The sequence below is a fragment of the Poromitra crassiceps genome (genome assembly GCF_964638095.1).
Source record: "Poromitra crassiceps genome assembly, chromosome: 10".
Taxonomy (NCBI): Eukaryota; Metazoa; Chordata; class Actinopteri; order Beryciformes; family Melamphaidae; genus Poromitra; species Poromitra crassiceps.
In genome coordinates, this window is record NC_139631.1 from 26,620,774 (window position 1) to 26,647,402 (window position 26,629).

At 41.9% G+C, this 26,629-nt stretch overlaps 2 protein-coding genes across 2 annotated transcripts; one reads left to right on the plus strand and one right to left on the minus strand.

Moving 5' to 3' along the window:
* Positions 1 to 1,121: 1,121 nt before the first annotated feature.
* LOC310783532 (uncharacterized protein) lies at positions 1,122 to 10,154 on the plus strand. The gene is made up of 6 exons (XM_083644416.1): positions 1,122 to 1,200; positions 3,165 to 3,571; positions 4,449 to 4,617; positions 6,323 to 6,442; positions 6,808 to 6,898; positions 7,626 to 10,154. Exons 1-6 carry the CDS (start codon positions 1,152 to 1,154, stop codon positions 7,819 to 7,821), a joined length of 1,032 nt encoding a protein of 343 aa, XP_083500542.1. The 5' UTR covers positions 1,122 to 1,151; the 3' UTR covers positions 7,822 to 10,154.
* A 7,640-nt stretch (positions 10,155 to 17,794) lies between these two features.
* Positions 17,795 to 26,166, minus strand: aqp3a (aquaporin 3a). Its single transcript, XM_083643838.1, has 6 exons — positions 26,008 to 26,166; positions 20,684 to 20,810; positions 20,003 to 20,140; positions 19,747 to 19,862; positions 19,343 to 19,560; positions 17,795 to 19,127 (listed from the first exon to the last, which is right to left on the minus strand). The coding sequence occupies exons 1-6, from the start codon at positions 26,113 to 26,115 to the stop codon at positions 18,905 to 18,907; spliced, it is 930 nt and encodes a 309-aa protein (XP_083499964.1). The 5' UTR covers positions 26,116 to 26,166; the 3' UTR covers positions 17,795 to 18,904.
* Positions 26,167 to 26,629: the final 463 nt, after the last annotated feature.

Sequence of the window (26,629 nt, forward strand, 5' to 3'; positions counted from 1 at the left end):
CCAGTACATTCTCATCTATTAGCCTACAGAATGTTGCACTGCACAACCAAGAAGGGTCAGATTTATAGCCTTTATAGCCAATAAACTGATTATAGTCTATGAAATCTTAAACAGATTTAAATTAAACCTGATTCCAATTTAGGGGGTGAATATGATTTGAGTAGTTTTACAGCAAAATGAATCCAGATTTCTTAATTTTGATCTAGGCAAGACTTTCACATTCTTTGCACTGTATCAACTGATCAAGAAAAACATCACATGACCATCCAGGCCTCCAAAGCTGTCCCGTTTGTCACCTTAATGAGTGGGCAATCCTATTCAGCTTGGAACACTGTTTTCTCTTTATAACAGATTTATGCTCTTCAGATCTCATTGGTAGTCCATGGAGTTGTAGCATGAACAGACCTCCTTGCCTATCTTAGTGGTAAACACTCAGGGTCTGTGAATCAATTTAAGAAAACTTTTCTGGCCAGTAGACCTAAAGCACATATCAAAACAGGATATGCATTAGGCTAGCCTACATTTTAATAGGAAATACACAAATGAACACAATATAGCCATGGGTAGCCTAATACAGATCCAGGTAGGCTACACAAAACCTAATGTTTTGTGCAGACACATAGGTGTTCCCAAACTTTCACATCAATGGACCTATTTGAACCTACAGGTTATTATTCCCATGATGTCATATGCATTTCCTACCAATAGGGCGCTTTAGAATACACACAGCTGGCTGTTTTTGTAATTTGATTGTAACCTAATTGATTACAATCACGTCATTGTCCTACCAAGATGGCTGTGTGATATTTTTTTTGCTGATGTAACAGAATGTTAGACCTCAATTTTCCAAGGCACCCATCTGAGAAGAGTTTAGTTGTTTGTTATTATATTGACTTGGTACAGACGCATACTTGGATAGCAACAGGAGAACAGTGGAATTTGGGATTAGTGGAGTGAAATAACTTTTTGCTGGGGGAACCCCTGGAAGATCTCGCTTTGAGAACCAACCATGCATGCATTTGGGTCACCACGTTTCCATCCAAGCGCTGATCGCAATAAAATTTGCATAGTTTTGTTCCCACCCACTTTTGCGTGCTGTAAATGCAAGCTGTTGTCCCGGGAGACCCCAAACTGTCCTGCCTGTGATCGCCATGGGGAGAAGGTCGAGTCTCTGCGTCCTTGTCGCCCTCATTTACCACGGTAAGAAAGTTTGTAAAAGCGGTATATCGATGTCGAAACATTTTCGTGGAGCGGTGTTTTTCCTGGCGTAAAATGTGTTATGTAATGTTGTCGATAAGGAAAACAAAAATAATTGGTAGATTGTTTTAAGACTAGTCTATGGCGTGACTTTATCTCCTATCCGATCATTATGGATCGTTCAGAATTTTTCTTGTGTGCATGCAGTCTTGTGTGCATGTCTATTACGTTGCAAAACGTCAGGCAGGGTTACAAACTAGCTTTCTACGGTAACGTTATCTGGTATAAATAGCAAAATTGGCACACCAGTTTCGAACCAACAGGTGCATTCCAAGTTTCAACCACAGATGCCACAGTCTGGATGCGTTTACAGGCACTATTTCTGATTCTAAATTAATTAACGTCACCTTAAAATACTACCATCGATTTTTAGATATGGTTTGAGATGGTTTTAATACTTTTAAAATCTTGCTATTTCCAGTAGAAATTCCCTGGTTGTGCAGGCATGTTCTCTGATTTTGCCACTGTAGATTTTACTCTTCAGGGGGCAGGGGTGATGTTTGGGGTGAATATGTCTTCAACTTTATTAAATTGAAAAATAAAATAAATTACATTAAATACATTAAAATAATAATAATAATAATAATTATTATTATTATTATTATTACCTTATTATTATTATTATTATTAGATTGCATTAAAATAAATTACACTAGCATTGTAGAAAGCAGCTCTCGTCACTTCTATGGCATGATGACTGGGGGGCTATGACGATTAGGTTTTCAGAGTGGGAGCCGGGCCTCCCCTGGGGGGCTGCAAATAGTTTCAGGGGAGGCTCAGTGAATGGAAGTGAAAAAATATGTGTGATTTTGTTAAAGAGATAGTTCCGGTTAAGCTATCCCGTCTCAATTTCGTGGGGAATCCAGGAATTTAATGAAACCACAGTACTGTAAGAAAATAAACTGGTGTGTGTGTGTGTGTGTGTGTGTGTTTGGGGGGGGGGGGAGGCCCACATCCCCACATCCCCAGTCTTTGAAAACCCCTGGACTAAGGAATAGTTCACCCAACAATGAACATTGTCATCATCTACTCACCCTCTAGCCTTGAGGCGAGACTCAGCCTTCACCTCATCCCAAATGAAGTTACAATTGTTAGTCCATATAACACACAGGTCAGGTAGCAGCCTTCTTCAAAACAACTGATGTCAATGGGGCCTATTCCTTAGACTAGAGTTCCAAAACAAAAACAGACAAACAATCACACTAGCTATTAGGGCTATTTATTACAAATTATTTTGTAGTTAAGATTTGCACTAAATTATGGTGTAAGTATAGGTCCTTTTGGAACTCTACAGAACTGGTCCCCACTGAGTCTGACTTCAGTTTTTGGAGAAGGCTGCTATGAAGTTGTGCTGGCAGCCTCCCTGCATGTTATATGGACAAAGTTAATCTGTGTTTCAACTGGCATGAGGGGCAGTAGATGATGACAGGCTTTTCATTTTTGGGGGAACTATTCCTTTAAAGGAAAACAATTGCCACTTTTCAACCATCTTTGTATCATTACAAAATCAGTAGTACTGTATGCAGATGAACCTCCATGTTTCCTGCACTGAGAGCTCCCAGTTCATCCCAGTTGGCAGAACCCCTACCACCAGACTCTCCGTGGATTCGCATATAACCCTAACCCTAAAATTAGTAAATACAATTGTAGCTCATATAACAGCCGGCGTAGCTTCAAGATTTGCTCTCTTCCTCGAACCAGTGATGTCACTGGATCGAGGACGTAGAGCAGATCCTGAAGCTGCACCCCAGAAATAAAGAACATTGAAAACAACAGTTGTTGTGTTTCACACTATATCCCGATTTCGGATAGAGATAAGGTTCAAAAGCAGTTCCTTTAAGCTTGACACACTAAGCTTGATTTGTCTGTCACATGCTGTGTTTTTTTTTGCCATGTCCCCTTCACAGAAGCTTCTGGGTTCATGATCCGCAACAAGTTGCTGGGCAAATGTCTGCAGGTGCAGGAAAGACAAACGGGAGGAGGTAGAGTGTTACTGGGGGAATGCAGCCAGCATTCACCCTTACAGGAGTGGCGCTGGGTCCCTGAGAGCCAGGCTCTCAGCAGTCAACACACAGGGGAGTGTCTGACCGCATCGGGGGAGCAGTACGAGGGTGTCCATCTGCAACCCTGCATCACAAGAGCTGGAAGTAAAGAGACTGGTCCTGGAGAGGGAGACATGGAGATGGGCAGAGAGACTGGCAGCCAAGCATGGTCCTGCTCCAAGAAAGGCCAAGTGACTTTGCTCGGGAAGGGGCTGCACCTCAGTGCCACGCACGAATCCACTTTAGTGTTCCTCTCCAAGGAACACAAGCAGGTAAAAATACAAACAAGCAGGTAAGAGTACTTTAGAGAAGGAATTCATGTTCCCTCTCCATGGGGGCAGAACATTCGATGGCACTTTTATCTGATTACCATCCTTTGAAAAGGATAGATTAAAAAAATCACACCCACGTCTTGAAGGAAGCGGTGCAGGTTTGCGCACAATCACGTATGTGTGCGTGTGTGTATGTTTTCCCCCAGTGTCATCGATTTCGAGACGCAACGCTTTCTGTCTCCACTGTGCTTCCTTGTAGAGGCGGGGGGGAGGGGCCTAGGCTAAATGTGGTGCTCATATCTCGGTGCTCTGCTCAACATCTCAGTGATCTGCTCAATTCTCTGTGACGGATGGACACGCTATAGCCGTGTTGAGAATGGTTCACTCATTCACTCACTCACTGTTCCCCATGTAGTGTTTATCAGATAGTGAAATATTTGGGGAACGATCAAACAAGACGTTTCAGACACTACCTCACTCTTCTTCTCCTTTGGTAAACACGACAGCATTGCATTGTGGTATATGGGAGAAAATGTAAGGTACATTCTCTGTTCACTAGAAATTGTAGTGCATTGTGGGTATTTTAATATGGACTACATAATGAATGAATCAAATTAACAGTTGAGAATTCGGTCACAAATACACAAATGGCCAACATATAGTCCACTATTTCTGTAATAGCGACCGGTTTCGAACATGGCTAAATGTCACTTATAGAAGCGGCTGCACTGCTTAAAAATGGGAAGCAAACATATATTGTAGAAATGTAATACTGTTACATAGCTAACTAATAACTTATATTCTAATTAACAAGTGTATTGTACGTAATGTGTTATTATCCTAATTGGACATTGTTGTGGCTCATCTTCATATAAAGCAGGGCAGCAGGTGGCGGACACTCGACAACCAGACAGTGTGCAGCGGGAGAGACAGCAACCACCATCAACACCAATATCACCCTCACCACCATCTTGGGGAATCAGTGCCACCTGTGGTTTTACCAAGTGCCATCTCCAATACAGACAGACAGGCTCAGCCATGGAAGGGTATAATAGTAGTAAAATTCACCATTCACTTTGTCATGATCATGTTGGCTGTTAATAATCTCTAAAAACTCAGGTCATTATTACAATGAAATGAAAGTTTAGACTCTCATTACTCTTAATTTTAGGCCACCCCCTTGTCTTGTTTTTACCATATTGTTGCTTTCCTACAGTGTTGGACACAGAATAATAGCAGTGGCATACATGTTCTTAGGATTGTCTTTGTAGCTCAACAATCCTTGTTGTGTATCTGATATGAGTTGCATGGGGATGCAGATGGCTTTTTACCACATGTCTGCTTTTAGGCTGGATCTCATTGAGTTAAGTGGTCCTCTGAACAATCAATACTGCCCTCATCTGGGAAAGCAGCCAGCAACTGCATGAATCAGCACCACTGTACTCTAGATCATCACTGCCTTCCGGCTGGCCCTGTATGGTCTGATTTATCTTTCTGTTCTGAAAAAAGACAGACACCACCCTCTCTCTCCATCAGAAATATGTATTGGCTACAGATTATAATACTACACATTATAATACACAACTATACTACACTTTTTTGTGCTATTTATGCCTTCATCAGTCAAGAAAGCAATTCAAGCTGTCGAAATGGGTACGGTGCGCCCACATCCCCTCGAACCCCACAGTGACTTTGGGTCATATATCCTACAAGCCAACGTGCACATTCAGCGGAGGAGTGATGTCATCTGGGACACCATGGCTTGATGTTGCTCAGAGAGCAGCAGCTGAATGGCATGAAGAAAAGAAGAAGTTAGAGGTTATTGCATTATGATGTTATCATTCAGTAATTATAAGGTTTATGATCAGGTTTTGTTTATGTGTTTAATAGAGTACAAGTGGTAATCGATGTGTTCTAAATGTGTCTGGTGGATACGTTTGAAAGTAACTAAGGTTATAGTACAGTAGAATTAAAACATTATGAGTTTCACACACACAGGGCCATGGGTAACCATGCTGTGTGTGGCAATGTGCACGCATCCATGCATGCTTGAGAAATACAGTGGTTGTCTGGACTGGAGATATGTGGAAATGTGTCTATGGAAGGTCACAGGTGCTGCAAGGTGGATATTGAGTAAGTTCAGGGTCCTGTTCGGAAGCAAGTCGGGGGAAAATGAGGAAGTAGTGGTGAGGTAGGATATTGGTTAAGGGAAATGATTTAGCGAAAATCTATTATAAAAGAAGGGAGAAATCTTCAGTCGGGGTCTTCACGTCCCTGTGTGTGCAGTTGCTATTGCCGATTGAACCACGAACCAATCCACGGACCAGCCAGCCAGCCTGAGACAGCCACGGAGCGAGAGCGATCCCTGACCGAGACACAGTTTGACTCTGACGGGTAGGAAACATATATGACCCAAAGTCAGGATATATGACCCAAAGTCACTGTGGGGTTCGAGGGGATGTGGGCGCACCGTACCCATTTCGCATATGTACACAACATGACAATGAGCTGTGTACAAAATAATCACCGGTGACTGGGTCAGTTAGCTACATGGTAGCCAATTGGATAAAATATGGAGGGGTGGTAAACGTCAACCAATCGGACACAAGCTGTCAGACATCGAACAGTAACATTTACAGTATGTACTGTAAAGGTTACTGACATACTCTCTAAGTCCTAATGTTCAGTTTGGCATTAGCTTGTGTGGAAACATTACTACTAGTTGAAACATCTCTCTTTTCCCCTCCACAGTTGGAGGTGGTGAAGGCTTTGATGTCACCGAAACAGACCCTGTAACAGAGGTGCCTCCTTCGTCCCTAAGCACTAAATCGCCAGCAGACCCCACCATGATATTCTTCAGTATGGACTATGGTAAGTTTTGTAAATGGTTTCAGTAATGGAAAAGGTTTTATGATTTCTCTACAAGTTTCTATACGTTTGATTCCACAATATCTAGCTTGGATTGGAAATCTAAAGTGCAACTGAGAAGAACTGTTATTTGCTTTCATAAATGTAGTCACATTTCCACCACTAGGTGGAGACAGATGTAAACAATTATACGTGTAAGGAATTTTCATGGTGGGTGTATTGTAGTGGTTGTGGGAAGGAGTTTCAATAGTCTTGAAAGAGATTGAGCCAATGCATTTGTCCTCAGTTCATAGCAAATTGTGTTGGAATGCCTTGATGAAAATGCTGGTGTGCTGTCGCTCTGTGTGTCCCTGTATACATGTGTGTAGGTATGGGCTGGAAGATAACCATGTTGGTATTAAGCTCCTTGGCTCTGGTCCTGGGAACTGTGATTCTTATCCTCAATGTTTACTCCAATAGGTGAGAGCCTAAACACACACAACCACACACAATGGAGTATTCAAGTCAAGTTATTACAATATATATTGCCCTTCATCACAAAGTATATCTTATGACTTTACAGAGAACAAGTCTATCAAGATCAAACTAATCACAATCAGTCACAGATGACGCAATACAAGACACAAAATAGCATGTTGCAAAGACATACCAAGCCCACTCAACCTCCCTAGCCCAGCCAGGCCTAACCGGCACCAACCTTCCCTCCTTCGGCACCTCAGTGAAGACAAGGAAAAACATCTTATGACCAAAACAAAAATTAAATATTTTATTTTCAATTGAACTTAGAACGATACATAAACAAAACAAACGAACAGGCTCAGACACAGTAAAGGAACAGAAAGATAAGCATACATCTAATATCGACACTCAATATTAGTAGCAGAAACCTTGGGTGGGTCAATTCAAAGAGAGATCCCTCACCTCACCAGGATGGCGTGGGTGAGTGCATTAGGATGGCGTGGGTGAGTGCATTAGGTGCCGGGAGACTAACAGAGGTTCAAATGAGAAGTGATGTGTACAGTGGCAAGTTATTGACTGTTTGTCAAGTGGATTTTGACAGTGGAGTTCAGCCAGACATGTATTTAATGCTGGTTAACACATTGTGGTTGTGCTTTAAGCACTGCTCAGCTCTGGCACACAGTGACAAGGTTGTAACGTGCCATCTCTTTCTGTCTTGCGGTGACAGGAGGAAGAAGGTGGTGTGTGTGTTGAAGTCATACACTCCCAGGCAAGAGGTGAGTCTTCCGGGGTCGCCAGTGCCCAACGAAAGAGCCCCACTGACAAAGCATGCCATGCGCCTCCCACACTCCTCTCCCTCTTTACGCGGAGAAATCCTGATCGAGTGGAAGGATGGCACTGTTACACCTCTGTATGAGGGATGAGTGTTGCTATGGGTGTGTGTGTGCAGGCACGTGGGCTTGCATGTGCCTGCACATGCATGTTACTTGTGTGTGTGCTACTGAATGTGAAGAGAAGTCTGCTGTGAAGGATAAGAAAAAACAAAAAGTGGTATATTGAACTGCCTGCATATAACGTTCTGTACTCTGGAGAGCGTTTCATCTTGTCTGGGAAGCTCGCAGGCTATTTCAAAGATGCATAGCTGGCCTGAAGATGAAATATGCTGTGGGCCTGCCAGAAGATGGATCATGCTGTGTGCAAATTGCAAACAGTATGAGCTGGACTAGCAGGTTTCAACTGTGAGATATTGAGGCCTGTCTTTAGGTGTTTGAGATTTGAGGGATTGTGCTTGTTGAGTGAAGGTACTGTAGAATGGATGTTTAAGCAAACCTCTTGGGTTTGTAGACTTCTAATGAATAGCATTTTAAGAGCTCAACAAAGCAAGCAATAGCCTAGGCCTTTAGTTGAGCAAAATACATAGAAAGCTAATCTTTGTTTGCCAAGATCTAAACTATATGAATATTTGATCGTCTACTCCTCGTGTGTGATGTGGCACACTGTTGTGGAGTAAGGTCAGGAGTCCCTTGATGTTTTGCTCAACATTCAAGAAATTACTTATTGTTTGCTTAGTCAAAGTGAAGTTCCTTAAACTTTGACTTTCATACTTATGTCATTAAAAATGAAGTAGTATGCCCAGCAATTACTCCCAGTTGGCCTCCTTCTGCTGTAAGATCATATGATTATAATGTATATAGATCCTAAGTCCCTCCCCTTCCGGTAGGGCCCTATGCGAACCAGCGTCTCAAAAAATATGAATGGTGGTGAATGGGGAAAGACAATATATATTTTTTAATCCATTGCTTTGTGCCATGAAGTGCACGTAGTTTGTCAGTTTAAAAGATAACTTTGCTGTAATGCCTGTGCAAAAGGCTGGACCTAAAGATGCAGGAGGCAGACACAAGAGAAACATTTGAAAGTCTTTACTGACTCAAAATGTAAACATACAGGAAAACAGGTGCGGGTGTGATTCCCAGGAATAAATGTACAAAGTCACTAATCCCACTGTTCTGGATCCCAACAGACAGGTCTTCATTAATACAACTAAGATTCACTCCAGAAAAGAATCACTAAACAGTTCACATCCGTGTTTCCAACACAGGGGATAAAGCAGGCTTCAGTGGTAATGTTATACGAAGTATTTTTTTATTATTATGTTTTTCCGATTTCCCCCATTTTCTCCCCAATTGTACTTGGCCCGGTCGCTGCTCCATCCTCTGCCGATCTGGGGAGAGCCTAGACTAGCACCATGCTTCCTCCGAGACATGCGCAGTTGCCAGCCGCTTCTTTTCACCGGTAGGACGTAGCACGTGGGAGCATCACGCTATTCCCACCAGTTCCCATCCCCCTGAAGGCGCTAGTGCAGCGACCAGGACAAACCCTCAATCCGGCTTCCCACCTACAGACACCAGCCAATCGTGCCTGTATGGATGCCCGACCAAGCCGGAGGTAACACGAGGATGCAAACCTGCGCCCATCGCGTTGGTACTCAGAGAATCTACCGCTACACTACCCGGACGCCCTACAAAGTCAATGTTTACCGAATCTAGTAGAGCAAAGTGCGATGCTATAAGTTATAAATCAGAAAGACTACACACAACCAGTCGCATAAGTGAGGTCTCTCCTGCCAGGCCAGATTGATTGAGTTGTTTGAGCGGGTTTATACAAAACTAAACGTTACATTTCAGTTTTACAACATGCAAAGTTATCTTTTAAATTGAGGAAAAATCACGTGGCACAATTCAAACCGACTAAAAAAATCGTCTCTCCGCCGTTCACCATGGACGTTCACCATCACTCATATTTTTTCTAGGCTGGTGCATAGCTGAAGCAGGAAGTAGGCGGTGACTTTGGCTCTCTATTAGGAGTGATGCAGTATTTCAGAAAAATACAATTAAAATATAATTATTTTGGAGTGCCTTGCAATTTTCTGTCTTGCATAGGTGTGCCACAGCAATAAAAGGTTGAGAAGCACTGGTTAAATATAGGTTATTTTAACATGCTGTTATTCAGTATTATTTAGCCTGTATATCCTACATAACATGATATAGAATACTTGTGATTGAAATAAAGCTTAATCCACTGACCAGTTTACATGGGAAATGTTGATAGTCAGTGCTAATACAATACTTTGTTCAAGACTGTTCAATGTAATGCACTTAATTTTGCTACTGACAAGCTTTTTACACTTTCCATCGTCGTTACATTTGTTAATAATAATGTTGATAACCTTGTTAGACCATGTTATGAAAAAATGTTAGGCAGCTTTCTAACTGTACAATAAAATCTAAGATAGAGATTTGTGTTGGGTTTGTTTTTGTGGATAAGCAGAGCAGTAACATGATGCTACTGTACGTGAAGCTTCCGTTCTTCAGTGCGTTCAACACTTCCTGTATGTATGGTACAACACCATCGTGACCCCTTTCCCATTGTTTAGTGTTGGCTTGAGAGAGGGCAGGAAGGAATGATGGCTGTCAAAACACCATTTACTGTAAAGACATTAGAAAGCCTGTAGGGATGCAGTAATCACAGATATGTTAAAGTTGTTGATGATGATGATGAGGTTTTCGAGAGAGCCTGGCATGTCCCTGTGGCACGGAAACTTCCCAGCAGGAGGAGTCTGTTTACAGCAGTAAACCAAAGGCAGTTTTAGTGTTTTTGGGGAGAGGCCTGGGTGTTGTCGAGCAGGTTAATTTAATCTCTCTTTCATTCTAACAGTAATGAGCGGATCTGTTTTGGCAAACAATGCTAGAGGGAATGTGTGTAAACGGTGCAACAGCATTTACACGATTGTTTTACATATGAAACCTCTTGTGCTTTGTCGCAAGTCAAACGTCCATTTCAAGACTCGTGCTTGTCGTGGACATTTTTGCTTATTTCTGATTTATGAAAGTAAGTGAACACCTAAAGCTACAGCCATCACCTACTGGTAATGTTTACACTAATGAGAGGGCACTATAGGTTTAATGAACACCAAACAGCACCCTGAAAATAATATGGCATCCAACCCACACCCTTCCAGACCGCATCCACACGCCTGCTGCTTTTTATTACAATGTGCTGCTGCTTCACCCGGAATCAGCGGTTCCTAACCTTTTCCGACACATGGCTCACTTTAAAATCTCAAAAATGTTTGCGGCCCACGTCTGACCGTAAACAGTACAGAGGTCAAATGCGTTCTCAGAGCACTTTTTATTTTAACGAAAGGAGCTGTCCATCAGCACCACACAGAAATCAGAAACTAAAAGTGAGCGGCTGTCTGCAATAGGCTAATTAATGAAAAATGCATTACAAATGTAAACAATGGTATCATTCAACATTGGAGAAATGATTCTCATACATACTAATAATAATTACACCCCCCCCCCCACATGCACACACCCAAAGATCCATAATGTTTTGCAAACAATTTGACAGCCCACTTGCAATACGTTTGCGGCCCACCAGTGGGCCCTGGCCCACAGGTTGGGAACATGGAATGGCTGCCCTAAATGAATAAAGTGCCTTTCTCTGCAAGGGACTAGCAAGAGTTGGAAAGTTACATTTCCTGTAGCTTTCACAATGATTTTTCAATCATCAGCAACTGTTGTAGGGTTACTAGAGGTTGCTCACTCAAACACGTCTTTGCAGGTGAGAAGAGTGTGGGAGTGACACCAATATGAATAAGAGGTGTGTGTGAGGAGATTGACTCAGCATTCATTACTGGGCAGATCATATGTCCTGTTTCACACAGTCTCAACAAGGAACTCTTCACACTGGTCATTTGCAGAAGCTTTATTATTATTATTAGCAAGACAACCCCTTTTTCCTGGCACGGATGGCTCAGTGGTTAGCACTGTTGCCTCACAACAAGAAGGTCCCAGGTTCGAACCCCGGTCCGTCCCAGGTCCTTTCTGTGTGGGGCATGCATGTTGTTGCATGTTCTCCCCGTGGGTTTCCTCCCACCATCAAAGACATGTATGTTAGGGTTTTTACTACTGCCAGTGCCCCTGACCAAGGCACATGGTAATCTAACTGGAGTTTGTCCCCGGGCGCTGCACTGCGGCTGCCCACTCCTAGTTCTAGGAATGTTCCTAGACTCAGGATGGGTCAAATACAGAGGATGAATTTCCCCACAGGGATAATAAAATGATGAGTTAATTTTACTTCAGGATTAAATTGATCAAGTGATCCTCCAGGCCAAACCAATAAGCCACAAACATTTGCAATGTTTTGATAAAGTAGCCTCGCCAGATATGCAGGGTTTCTTTTTATGCCAAATCCTGCAGTGCTGTTTTTGTTTGTTGGTTTTTGTGATCACTACTCCAAGTTCTATTCAAACAGTAAGTAGTAATCCTGTATGAAAGCTATACACATCTGCTATCAGTCAAAAGTGATACAGCAGAAAATCCTATAATAATACCATTAGCCTACCACAGGAGATTAAAAAATAAAGGACAAGGATTATATATTCACTATTTGTGAAGTAGAATGTACCCACCTTTTTATTCTGGCATAAATATTACATAAACCCATAATAAACATCATAGTATGTAGTATGAAACTGATTTGGTTTATATAATGATAGGAAAATCAACTATACATTAATGCTTTTCTGGAAATGTAATTGGTGAGTGGTTTTAGGTCAAGCTACAGTAAATGAGAAAATAATTACATTTTTGGTCAGTGCAGACAACGCCCACTTCAGAAAAAATAAGGATGAACTCAGTGCAGTTACAGACAACATGATACCACAAAAACGTTTCGGGACGATGTCGTATCCGATCTGAGAGAGGTGCACAATGGCTATAGGGTGCAGCTCTGTCGTCTCCCAGGGACCAGACTAAAGGCTGGTCAAGTAACCACAGCCACATCCTCCTCATCCCAACAAACTCTTCACAGATGAGGCAGCACTGACCTTCACGTGACTGGAGAAAACTAGCTGCTATGTTTTCAATTTAAATACCAATCTGTCAGTGAAGAGCAATAATAAAGCAATAAAGCAAATATCTTGTTGTGAAATGATGCGGACTCAAATTTTCACCATTGGAACTTGTATTTAAGTGAGAAAAAAAGAGCGAACTATAAACAGATGTGTTCTAAAAACTCTAGATCTATGAGCATCCTTCATTTCTTACTATGGCTGAGAAGAAAACGGACCAGACAATGCCCATCTTGTGGACACATGTCCATTGTTTTCATTAGCTTTTACCTGCATCAAGTTGAACGACTCACACTTGCAGGGAACATGAGTTGCAATTGCAAAACATTAAAATATCCCTCACAAGGTGAAATGGATTGATGCTTCCTTGTTGACTAAACACTGACTGAAGCAATGAGCTGTGGAGACACGCTATAGATGACGTGTGTGACAATGCTATCTGTTTGAATTTGTGTGCACAGGTTCAGTCTGTCAACATCCTGTTTTTTTTTAGAGACAATTGCTATAATATGGTGTAATAACGTTGTCAACTCAGATAAAGTTATTAGAGGACTTGTTGATTTGCAGATGTGCTACTTTTCAGTAGGAGATGCCGGAAAAATTGGTTTCACTAACCCATGGCTTGAAAACGTTGCAGTATGTTGATGTGTGCTGCTGTTTTAGGTTAGCACACATGGACGCCACATGGTAGGGACTGTTCCTCTTCCCTCCAGGTGTTTCATACGCTGAGTATTAAAACAACAGGCCATGAGAGCCCAAGTCTGAACCAGACACTACATACAGCTAGCTGGACATGTTATGGCTTTGTAAAACTTTGTCTGAAATTTGGCTGAACTTGACAGTGAATTCACCTTATAGATTAGTTATAGTTATAATACCTATTATTTCACCTGAGAGTCTGAAGTTAATATGAGTTATATGATTTGTTTGATTCCCTCTCAGTGGATGATAAACACAATGGAAAAACAATAGGAATAGTATTGTGACATCACATGGATTTTAAATTACTGAAGCAAAAGGGGATGCATTAGTCCAGCTAAATCTCCTTATATCAAAGTCCAGCTAGAAGAGATAATACATTTAATTTCATCCATTTGTTACAACTTGTCCTGCATATGACATATTATTGGATAGTAAAACATTTGACTGCAAACATTGGAAGTTATTGATTGGTCGATCGATGATCTATCTATCTGTCGGTCGGTCGGTCGGTCGGTTTGTCTCTCTGTCAACTTGTTTATAAATTTATTTTACAGGAGTGACTTCAAATCATCCCTCATTTCAAGCGCAAACATTACAAGCATTGTAATGTGTTTCCCACACCATATCGACTTGTTTTCCATGTGAAAATGTGTTATACAATGTTGAAATGTGGCCAGATGGATCAGACTCCGGCTTGAACAATCTGGCCTAGGGGATCTAACAGGGATTTTCCAGGTGTAGGACCTGTGAAAAGGAATATACTTGGTATGTGAACTGTTGTTGACAATATTACAGTATATTGCTTTGTTTTGGTGGGTGTTCACAACAAAACTTGCATTGGAGCTAAGATGTTAAAAACCTGTCTGCGCTGCCTCTGTGATCAATATAAAATTACACATCTTATTTCCTCTTGACTAAGGGCTTGTTGAAGCAAGTCTTTTTGGTTTTTATGGGGCTCAATTGTACTCTGGTGTCAACCACTCTAAAAGTTGGTCCCCACCCTGGTGTAAAACGTAAAAAAGGCCAATGCAGAATCAGAGCACACCTTGTTTTCTTCACTGGTTTGGAATACGTTTCTCACTTTCAAATGTATTAGCAGAGTTTTTCAACCAGGGCCTGACAGCATAGAGTTACAGTATACAGCCAAACAAGAATTCACAATGTACTGTGAAGCTGCATGTCTTTACTGTATTATACGGTGCAGAATAGACATGTATTTTTGTCCATAGATTCTTTCCACCAGCATGGTCTAAACAGCAGCAATATACTTTGGTGTACATACCAATAATGCATATCTACCAAAAATCCCATATTATGTATTATGTAACATTGGATAAACGTACCAGCTGCTATACCTTATAGAGTCAAGAGAATCCGACTGACTCCAAAGTAATCATTCACTAATGTAAAGGGCAAAAAACTTCAGAAAACCATAGCTTTACACACACATAGATAAAACCTGATCTAATATAAGTCCTATGGAGTCTCAGGCATGCATTCCTGACAGTGCAGGCAGCTGATGATAGAAAACACATGTCCACAAGGTCAGGATGGTGAGTTTTTGAATGTCTCAGTACCTGCCCACTTCCAGCAATATCGAAGCGCCTCTCGGCTGTGTAGCCTACGTCTAAAATCGGTCTGTGACCCTGATTCATTGCATTTCAAAGAAGCAGTACGACAATTGTCGAATACGCATACACTTTGTGTCACCAATAGCATCAGTGATAGTAGCTTTATATTAGTAGACATTATACTAGCCATGTTGTAGAATGGAATTAATCAAGTACACCTGATCTATCTGTATTTCCGTAATCATGTAAGCTTTTCAAGTTGGAATGCAGTCTCTTTGCAATATTCATTTTTGCAAAGATATGTTTGGCTAAATACATTTTGTAAGACTAATTTAAGTTACATTGGCTTTATTTAATAATCAATAGCTATAAAGCATATACACATAGTTATTATTAGTTAGTTATTATTAATGCATAACACATAGATAAATGGAAGACAGACAGACAAACAGACAGAGACACAATCACTCTGACACACATAGCTGCAGCCTTGGGTGATTTTCCTCTCTGTACCCCTCTCTGCCCCTGAACGTGTTTTTCTCTGCTAGATAGTCACAACATACAGATTGTGCCATGTCAGACCTATAAAGGATCATTGTCTCCCGACAAACCTTTACTGAACTCCTGTACGCCTCATCTGTATTTCTGTAATCTGCATTTATGATGAATAACTAATAATACCAATAACTATTTCAATCATGAGAGACCAGTGGATCAAATTTGACAAGCAAGCTTTATTCACAAATAGCATGGCAACTAGTTTTGTCGTAATGACTCCGTGGTAAGATGCCCCTCTTCTTGTGGTGAGAGAGGAGGGCATCTGCTCAGACTAGAATAGAGAATCCCACCCGTAGGGAATTCTTCAGGAGTCAAGACGTTGGTGCCGGACTGGGGAGGTGGGTGGGGCGAAACACAGCTTCAGAGGATACGATCAGCCCAGGTGCAGCAACCACTTAGGTGAACGATCAGGGAGGGAGAGGATGATGATGCGCTGACCATGGCTATATGTACTGCCACGTCATATGCTCGGCAGCGACATCATAGCAGACGTCATATTGACATGGGCTGATTGGCTATTGAGGATGGGGTGATGAGTCAGGAGACGCACGTCATAACCGACTTCACACTGTGGAGACACATGTCATAACAGACGTCACACGTGACTTACACATGACTTATGCTGAGAGCTGATGGCTATTGTGATATGAGGTAACAAGACTGGTCTCCATCTTGAAACTAGGTCGAGACCACCATGTGTATCTGCTTTATAGCTTTTGATTATGAAATAAAGCCAATGTAACTTACATTTTCTCTATATCAGCCCGTAATAATATGCGTAATGTCTCTTCTCTTCATCATGAACATGTTCAGATTATGCGTCTGTTTGAGGCCTGACACTGTAAGAAGTGAAGATAGTTTCCCCATTTGCCGTTTATCAGGTACAATAGTTTACAAAAATGTTTTTTTTCTTTCTGTTTGATCATCTCTTAAAATCATGCAGACATTTATGATTTCATCACATTGACAACTCTTGACATGTTTTTGCCAGAGGACTTGAGTCTCCTTGTGTTATCAACATTAAGAAAAGGTTTGTATGAACTTGTCCTGTTTGGACAACAAAACCAAGGATTTGTGGTGAATCAAGAAATCTAGGTAATCTCTCCCACACATGCAAGGTGACTTGCTAAAACCCGTTGGAATTAATTAGGCAACCTGTTCAGACCTACTGGCTACTGCCTACTTGCCAAAATCCACGGTCTGGCCTTCTGTGTGATTCTAATTACATGAACAATTTCACTACTTACAACTGAAAAGGGTTAAGTAAGTTAATTGAAATGTAATCCAGCAGGATTATGATGCAGCATTTACTGTAGTAGATCATCTAAGCACATGCAGCAAGAGGGAGTGTGGATGAATGGCAAGTAGACAATAGTTTCTATCAAAGTGAGCCCTTAGCATGGAGAAAGATGGCTGATTTGATTTATGCACTGAAGTAAGAACAGTGATCCAGTTCTTCTGGTGTGTGGAGACTGAGGTATGCTGGGAAATAACGTGTAGCCTTGAAATAGCAGGGTAAAATGCTGCTGTGCGCTGCGTAATGATGGAGCAGGTCTTCCTGTGGGGACATAAAATCATTATTAAAGAGAACAGCTGAGTGAATGGAGAGATCTCTATGTTTAACCCAGTTCTCTTGCTGTGTCTGTAACTTTGTGCACTGCTGATGGACTCCTGACTGTGAATTATCATATAAAATTACTGCTTATTTTTGACTGATGTAGTATGCAGTTACTGTTGTATGTTGATCATGGGCTGACAACAGACTCTTGTTTTGTCTGAAACATGTTATGAGTTATGCAGTACTAGTCAAACATTTGGATACACTTTCTCATTTGTGTATTCAAACCTTTGACTGGTACCATAGTTATGTAATAGTAATGTGATTTTTGAATACAGTGTGCAATGCAAATTCTGTGACTCATGTTTTGACTGTCAAAATAGCACTGGCCAAATACGTTTATCTACATATCTATCTACATCTAACATTCAAAATTATTTATTCTTATCTCCTTTAGGTATAATGCAGTACAGGATGGTGGCTAGACAGATAAGAAACTTAGCCTATCTGTTATCTGCTCTGACCAGTTGTGAGAAAGAAGAGAGAACAGATAAAAGAATGTAACTTGATACCATGACTCACATTTTAGGCAACAATAAAAAAAAAGAACTTTATTATATATCAGTACAAAAGCATCTCCCCTCGACCGACAAACAAGAATATAAAAGATCTCACAGCCCAGTTTAGCACTCTACCATGGAGTGATACACAAGGTACATGTCAGAAGACCAAAAATCATGAATGGTGAAATTAAGATATCCTGCATAGGTCAGAAACAAAGCAGTAGTTATTGGCATTTACACTATTTACAAGCATGAAATTGGGAAGCTAAAATAGGTTCTGATAAGGTTTAGTTGACCCATGGGGAAATTATAACTTTCCCAGCTGAGGATGTATCACAGTGGCTGTCAGCTCTTTTAACAATTACTGGATAGTTCATTTACAGTGCCAAACAAGTGCATCAGGGAATATAGGAGCTTTAAGATAGCTGCTATAAACCTTGTAAGACTGCAGTGGTGACGCTAAACAATTAAAAGCTGTTGGATGCATAGCTTCACCACCATTTGTCAGCTCTAAACAATAGAGCAGACAGACGCCTGATAGTTATCTATACGACCGTGACCTTGCCAGCAATGACCTGTACTGAACTTGAACTGTACAGCATTCTTCTCAACCACATCCTCATTTACTCATTTACAGACATGGACCTCGAGGTTAAATTTTGGAAGTGAAAAGACAATTTCCCTGAATTAAGAACGTTAACATTGAAAGGTTCTGGACTGAGGATAAAAAAACACACACAGATTGGTTGACGTTGCCATACACATGTACATCCGCCTAAATACATCTATACAAATATGTCAAACTATAAAAAAAAAAAAAAAGACATACAACTACGTTGGTATAAAGCATACAATACTGTCCAAACAGAAGTGCTAAAGACACTAAGATCCAAAATGTTATTTCTTCAAAGAATTAATGTAATTCTGTGTTCTTGAAGTTGTGTTTCTCCCCTCTACGCTCATACACAATCATTCCTCTACATACAATATAATACAATCACAGGATGATATAAAGGAAGTGGATTGAACAGATTGAGGACCATTTCACCTGAACCGATGGTGTCTTGGGACATGTCCCAGTAGCTGTAAAGGTGGTTTAGAAAGGCCAATAGTGGCTGGAAGGGCAAATTGCTGTGTTTATGACATGTTCTCCTTGGTGCCCTCCTTGGTGGCTTCTTTGGGGTTGTCGTTGGCAGTGACGTTGGTGAGTCGGTGAGTCTCGCTCTCCTGAGATTTCTCGTCCCGGTCGCGCACCTCTCCCTCCACATGGAAGCCAACCATGAGCTGGTAGATCATCACACCAATGATGGTGCCGATGAATGGGGCAAAGATGGGCACCAGGAACCAGCAGTTCCTAGCACTGAGGAGGGAGAAACGAGATAAGCCTTTGAATGAGTTTTACTTTACCCACAGGGAAATCCAATATAATGTCTATGAAGGCATTATATGAGATAAACAACACATACATGGGTCATCAAAAGGGGGTCAAGGGATTGGCGAATAATCTATGACAAGCTGTGAAAGTGAAAGTAGTGTAGAGGAGATAGAGATTAACATTTTGCAAGGAGGACTCACGTGAAAACCTCTGTGCCCCAGCCAGCCATAGCGGTGAAGATACGTGGTCCCAGGTCCCTGGCAGGGTTGACAGCATAGCCAGAGTTGAAGCCCATAGACAGTCCAATGACCAGGACCACAAAGCCCACGGTGAAGGCCTCCAGGCCCTGGGGGATGGGGTTGTTGTATGGATCCACAATAGCCAGGATGCACACGATCAGTGCTGCTGTGCCAATGATCTATAGTGGAGAGTGATGGATATTAGACTGAATAGTGAGGCGGCTGGATCCCTGTTGTAGCAGCTTCTTTTAGAAAATTAAACTTTAGCATCTGGAAGTTGTCTTGGACTAGCCTGGAGAATGAGCTGAGCGTCTGTTTGAGTTTGAGCGCTATTCCCAGGTTTTGTCCATATCTAGAAAGTCTACCTGATCAAAGAAGCCGTTGACAATGGTGAGATGTTTCCCAGGATAGGTAGCAAAGATGCCAGCTGTGGCATTTTTCCCAATCACATTGAAATGCCCAGGAAGGTCGAACAGGGCATCTAATGGGAGACAGAGAACAGAATAAAGCATGAAACTCTTCTTTGTTTACACCAGTAAATGACACACTTGTGCAAAATCTATGACATATTGGTTGTAACGAGATTGTTTCTTGAAATCCATGCCTGGAAACATCCCTCACCATAGTACATGGCAAAGATGATGGCAGCGCCCAGGAAAGCGCCGAGTGTCTGAAAGAAAAAGTACGTGGGGAACTTTCTCCAGCGCTCTCTCCCAAGCAAGCACAGGGCAAAGGTCACACAAGGGTTAAGATGGCCACCTGCAAAGAAGGCACATGAAGACAGCATGTTAACACATTTTTATAACTCAGAACAAAAAGGGAAGCACGCGCATCTCCGTAAAAATTTTGCAGGTGCTGGACTCAAAAATACACACCATAGAAAGAAGAGGAAGTCCGCACACTGTTGACGCTCCAGCGACCACAATTTTATTTAAGGCTCACACAACGTTTCAACCCCTTCGGGTCTTCATCAGGTACCTGATGAAGACCCGAAGGGGTTGAAACGTTGTGTGAGCCTTAAATAAAATTGTGGTCGCTGGAGCGTCAACAGTGTGCGGACTTCCTCTTCTTTCTATAACACATTTTTATAAGCCATGAACACATTACAGTGCTATAGCATTGCCTAAATACATTAAAAAAATTCAAATACAGAATGGCAATTTCATTCTACAGCCAGTTACCTAAAATGTGATGCAACTCAGGCACAGTGAATTTGCCTGAGATATTTACTGCTCAAAATGCAATGATGTCTACAAGCCATAATAAAAGCCTCTCAATGTGTGCATACAAGTATCGGCTTACCTGAGACTTGGCCACAAACCAGGATGCCTAAGGTGGCAGCGAAGCCAAAAGCAAAGTTGACAGTGAGGAACATGCCATGGGAGCCACCGCTCAGCACCAGCTGGGCTACAGCACCACAGCCAAACATCTGGAAAGATAGGAGGAAAAACTGCTTTACCTTGTATGCTAAGCAGAGAGAACAGCGTCACACATTCTACAATAGGTGCTTGTGCTGTGTATTCTAATGCAAGACAGCAAGAGTATAAATGTTACCTTTTCGGTAACGCTTTAGAATACAGCCCGCAACTTACAGGGTAAGTACAAGGTAACAAAATCAGATGTTAATTTACCGTGCCCATGTAGTTACACTGTAGTAACTGTGTAACTATGAGGGAATTAACACTGCTTTAGAATACAGCCCACACCCCTGTAGTTACTATGTAACTAGGGGGGGATGGATTAACACTGCTTTAGAATACAACCTTCACCTCTGTAGTTACCAGGTAGTTACAGATGTTAAGATGAAGATGTTGATTTTTTGGGTCACGCTTTAAAATACAAAAAAAAATCTTCATCTTAACATCTGTAACTACATGGTAACTACAGGGGCGCGGGCTGTATTCTAAAGCAGTGTTAATCACCCTTAGTTACATAGTAACTACAGTGTAACTACAGGGGCACGGTAAAGGCACATCTTGTACCCGAAGCACAGATGTGGTACCGTAAGTACAGATTTTGTTACCCTGTACATACCCTGTAAGTTGTGGGCTGTATTCTAAAGCATTTTTTTTTTTTTTTTTTTTTTTTACATGAAAGGATGCTAAGGTGTTCACTCTGCAGTAGGCGGGCTTTAGCATATATTCACACACAAAGGTACAGAGGCAACGTGTCAACGCCAAACTCAGTGCTGCACATGCCCCTCTAAAAAGGAACAAACTGTACATTTACTGCTTTGTCACCAATGAAGGTCAGGCCATGGGATGAGGGGGAAGCCGGGAGGGGATGTGATCATTATCAGTCAAACCGCTGAAACTGAGACCCATTCCGATTAAATGGGCACCATTGTGTTTATAATGGGCCCTGAGAAGATATGTAGAGCAATATCAATGTGTTGTTGACATTGACTCCGCAAGAATTGCTGCTGTCAGTATCCCGTTGTGTTATCTGAGGGGGGAGAAACTTCACTTCAATCCTGAAAGGGGTTTCCACTTTGCAAAACGGAAAAGGGAAAACAAAGTATGTCCTAGTGGACAGAAACATGGTCGATTCCATCAGAGGAAGGAGGTTTTGCAGTATGTTTTGTCATTAGGAGTAGCGGTAGAATTGCCAAGTGGGTCACACATATCCACTGGATACTGTGCGTGTGCGTGTGCGTGTGTGCGTGTGTGTGCGTGCGTGTGTGTGTAGGTGCGTGTGTGTTTCTGAGTGTCCTCTTTGTATCCACTTAAAGTAAGTACCGTATGTGTGGCCCATGCTGAGGCTGCCGGTTGGGAAGCCCCCTGAAGAGGAAGCATTTCAGTGAGACCGCAGGACTCAGATGTTGAGGTTAGCTTTAGGGAACCACACTCAGATGGGCTGGCGCCTAAGCGATGTTCACAGCCACTGGGCCCAGTCTAAACTCTGCTCCTGATGAGACCAGCCATCAGTGGAAAAGTACTACGCCGCCTACAGAACATTAGCCCCGTGTTAGCAATGTACTTTGCTAGTATTTGGAGTGTGTTGGTGTTGCATGCTGATGTTCATGGATAAACGGAGACGTATCTTAACTCAGAACCTCAGTGACGGTTTCTGAATGTCAGAGGCATCTGATTGCAAATGATGGGCCATTAGTCTGGAAGCAGCAGCTGACTTAGTAAGTAGTACGATCAGATTCCACCAGAGAGGATATTCTTAAATCCTACTGTGAATCTGTGCGCAATTGTTATTATGTCTGACTCTATGATGGTCAAAGCCTAGGCTGGGAACCGGCTAGCTCATTTTCCTTTGCCACAGCAAATGAAAATTGTGTTTGCAAATGTGCGTTTGCAAATACAATGCGGTGCCATCATGTGAATTGGTCAGGCGATGCCAGGCTAGTCAAAGCCAGCAGTGAATGTGTTGTATTAAAAACGTTTGGACTGTGTTCTTCTTACAACTACAAAAGGCTGATTCAGCTGGTCAGCCATCCAGCTAGCCATTAAGCACAGTGGGAGAGGTTCATCCAGCTAGCCATTAAGCACAGTGGGAGAGGTTCCACTGAGTCATAGAAGCCTCACAGCAGCCAACCTATTGAAATGCCTTTGCCATTTATTTAGGAGCTCTGGTGCTGAAAGCAAAAAAAAAAGCTGCTGGCCTGGAACTAGTCTCTATGTAAATCACTACCTGTATTCTATGTTTAAATTAAGGGTATAGAAGGTCAGAAGCTCCCTGAGAGCTCCTATTCAGGTCATGGCAGGCGAACAGTAAGTTGAGTGGAAAACATACATTTTGTGAATGTGACGAGGGTGTAGGCCAGGGGTGTCAAACGCAATTGCATCCACGGGCCACATCAGCATTAAGGTTGCCCTCAAAGGGCCGGTTGTAAATGTAACATGAGATAAATGTATATAGCCTACTTGTTATCATATTACGGTACATAATTGCCTCTGATTCGATTATTGTTTTGTTTGTTTGTAATAACTTAACAATTAAGAAGTAGCTCTGAAAGAAGGGATATAGGGAAAATAATGGCAAACAGAAAACTAGTAGCCTACAACTATTATAACTAAGAATTACAATTGTATTGCGCAAATTGAATTCTTTGCTAGCTCTTGCGGGCCACAAAATATGAGGTGTCAGACCGGATTTGGCCTCGAATTTGAGGCGTGGCGTAGGCTAATTGTAGAGTGGGTGACATATTTTATGAGAGAGATGGGGAGGAGCAGAGTTATATCTCTATTAAAGGAAGTCAAAATATGTCAGGCATGCTGATCATGTATTATCTATTGTGCACTGTCCCTCCCCGGTGCTGCCATCCACATGTGTCACCTATTAAACAGACGTGCCACACCTGCCAGTGCCTCCCATTAATTGTCACTTCACATGCAAAATCAGCTGCTGAGGTGTGAGGAATGTGATGAGACGAGTGTGGAAAAACACTGGAGACTTCACTGCTGGATCCTTTATCTAGTTGTTTCACATTGCATGTCTTTGTTTATGTGATTATGAGGAGTAATATACCATTCACTTATTTACATATTATAACTAAGTTACTGTAAATCATTTCCTTCTACCAGACCGAAATGAAACGTGAGTTCATGTGACCGCCTGATTTACCAGGCTAGTAAATCATGCCTAGACTGGTGTAAATTATTACATTACATTACATTACATTACATTACGTCATTTGGCAGACGCTTTTATCCTGTTGGTGGGAACTATGAATGATAATTAAAATATGTAAAAAATACTTTGACTTGGATTATGTCTCACAATGAAAGGTGAGAGTAATTTAATTCAATCATGAGAGACTCGTAATATAATTTTAACAAACTTTATTGAATCAGAATAGACAGTTTGAGTATGGCGTATGACTCCATGATGTGACGCTCCTCTTGCTTATGAGAGAGGGGCATCAGTGCTGTATGAGATAGGACATCCCCCCTAAGGGGATTTGTTTCCAACGGGAGTCATGACATTGGTGGTGATCTGGGGAGGTGGTGGGATGAAGCTTTTTGCTCTGGAGATGCTGGATGAATGCGTGATGCTGACACAAGGTGAGTGATGACTGCACAAGTGTGATTTAAGCTGTGGTGATGGGGGCTTTATATAGTACCAGGAGAAGGGCATTTATGATGTCATAACTGATGTCATTTATGATGTCATAACTGATGTCATTTGGGAGAAGGGCATTTATGATGTCATGACTGATGTCATTTATGATGTCATTTATGATGTCATAACTGATGTCATTTGGGACGTCATGGAGAAGGTGACGTTGGAGATGGTGACGTCATTTAGTGACGTCATTTGGGCTGAGGGGTATGTGCCTTATTTGGTCTTCCATGATTGAACTACAGTCTGCGACTACACTTCATAAACTATTAGTCACTAAGTAAGGCAGTGAGTCACTAAACGCTCTGAGCTGCACCGTGAAAGTTAAACCACTACAGGAGCCCCTGGGTTCTAGACTAGAATTTAAAGTATTAGGTTTGAAACTTCATTAACAAGTGCCGACCGCCAAGGCTGTAGTAAGAGTAGCCTCTGAGAACTCATGTGAAAACTGTAAGGCTATTTATTTGTGTTTGTTGGGGCAGATAGCCAGGAGTCTGGATTCATTTTATCTCTGCTGCTGAACAGTAGGCATATCCCATATTCGAATACTGGTGTTAAACCTAAACAGCTGGTTTTGTGGTTTTTGGGGAGAAGTTGGATAAAGTGCTGCTATTCCATCACATTTCCACTTTATTGGACTGCACGAGTCTGTCTGTGGCAGAGATGGTGTGTGTTGCTGCTAATGTTTATGAAGCTAATCTCTTAACAGAATAATTACATTGACAAATTGTGAACTGACACTCAATGCTGCATGCACATAGACTACATTATAGGCCTACACACACACACACACACACACACACACACACACACACACACACACACACACACACACACACACACACACACACACACACACACACACACACACACACACACACACACACACACACACCTAACGCACTTAAAGATGACAGAATGAAGTCATTGTCAGAGATTGTGAGTCCTGGATCCTGGATCTTATACTCCTAGCAAATAGTGTGTTCAGTTGTGCAGATGTAAATATCATTGTGCTGACAGTGAATGCTGCCCAGAACAACCTGTTGCTACACTGTTTGCTCTCAACTCAGTTTGCCAATATAAGTTATAGCATTATACACAAAGGCTCATACACAATGGCTCAGTGTAATACATAGAATGCCACTTCACTCCGCTTTGAAGTCTATATGGACAGTCTATAAATTACATGCATTTCTTGCCCAGATCATTCATCACTCTTCAACCATGGCAGCAGAAAAAGAGTACAAAACAAAAGCTCTCACACGGAGAGCAGTTGACAGAAATTGAAATATCAATAAACCTTGACAAAAAGAAAAGAAAATGCCATGGTACTTAATGAACAGAAAGTACTCTTTGAAAAGTTCAATTCAGATTCAAAAATGCCTTTGTTAGAAAGTATAGACTTTCTATCTTTTCACTTAGCCTAATATTTGCTCTTTCCTTAAATCGTTGAACCTCTATTTCAAGATAAGATAATGTGATGTAAGTTCCATGCACACACACCCATGCACACACACTCGCACACACACCCATGCACACACGCACACACTTACCACCAGGATTAAGGTGCCAAGACACTCTGCCAGGGCCTGGCGAAGCAGCAGGTGGCGGATCTGGAAGAAGCGTGACAGCTTGTCTAAGTACACCTTATGTCTGCCCATGTTGTCTTGGAGGGGGAGGAGACTGCGAGAAGAAAGGCACTGTGGTGAGATATGTCCTCCTGAGTAGCTGTGATGTTGGGAGCACTGGCCTCCTCTTATAAAGCCAAAGATGTGCTTGGGCCGGTGCCAACAGAGTCCAACCCCACCCTCTGCACCACGCCTACCTCCCTGTCACCCTATGCCTCACTCTCCTTTTCCTCACTCTCTCTCTCTCTCTCTCTCTCTCTCTCTCTCTCTCTCTCTCTCTCACACACACACACACACACACACACACACACACACACACACACACACACACACACACACACACACACACACACACACACACACACACACACACACACACACACACACACACTGTACATGTTTGCATTACGATACTTGTGAGGACCTTCATTGACTACATTCATTCCCTAAGCCCTACCCTGAAATGTAACCCCCACTACATGCCTAAACTTCACCTTCACCCGTACCCTAATCTAATCCTAATCCTACTTCTAGCCTCTTGGAGAAA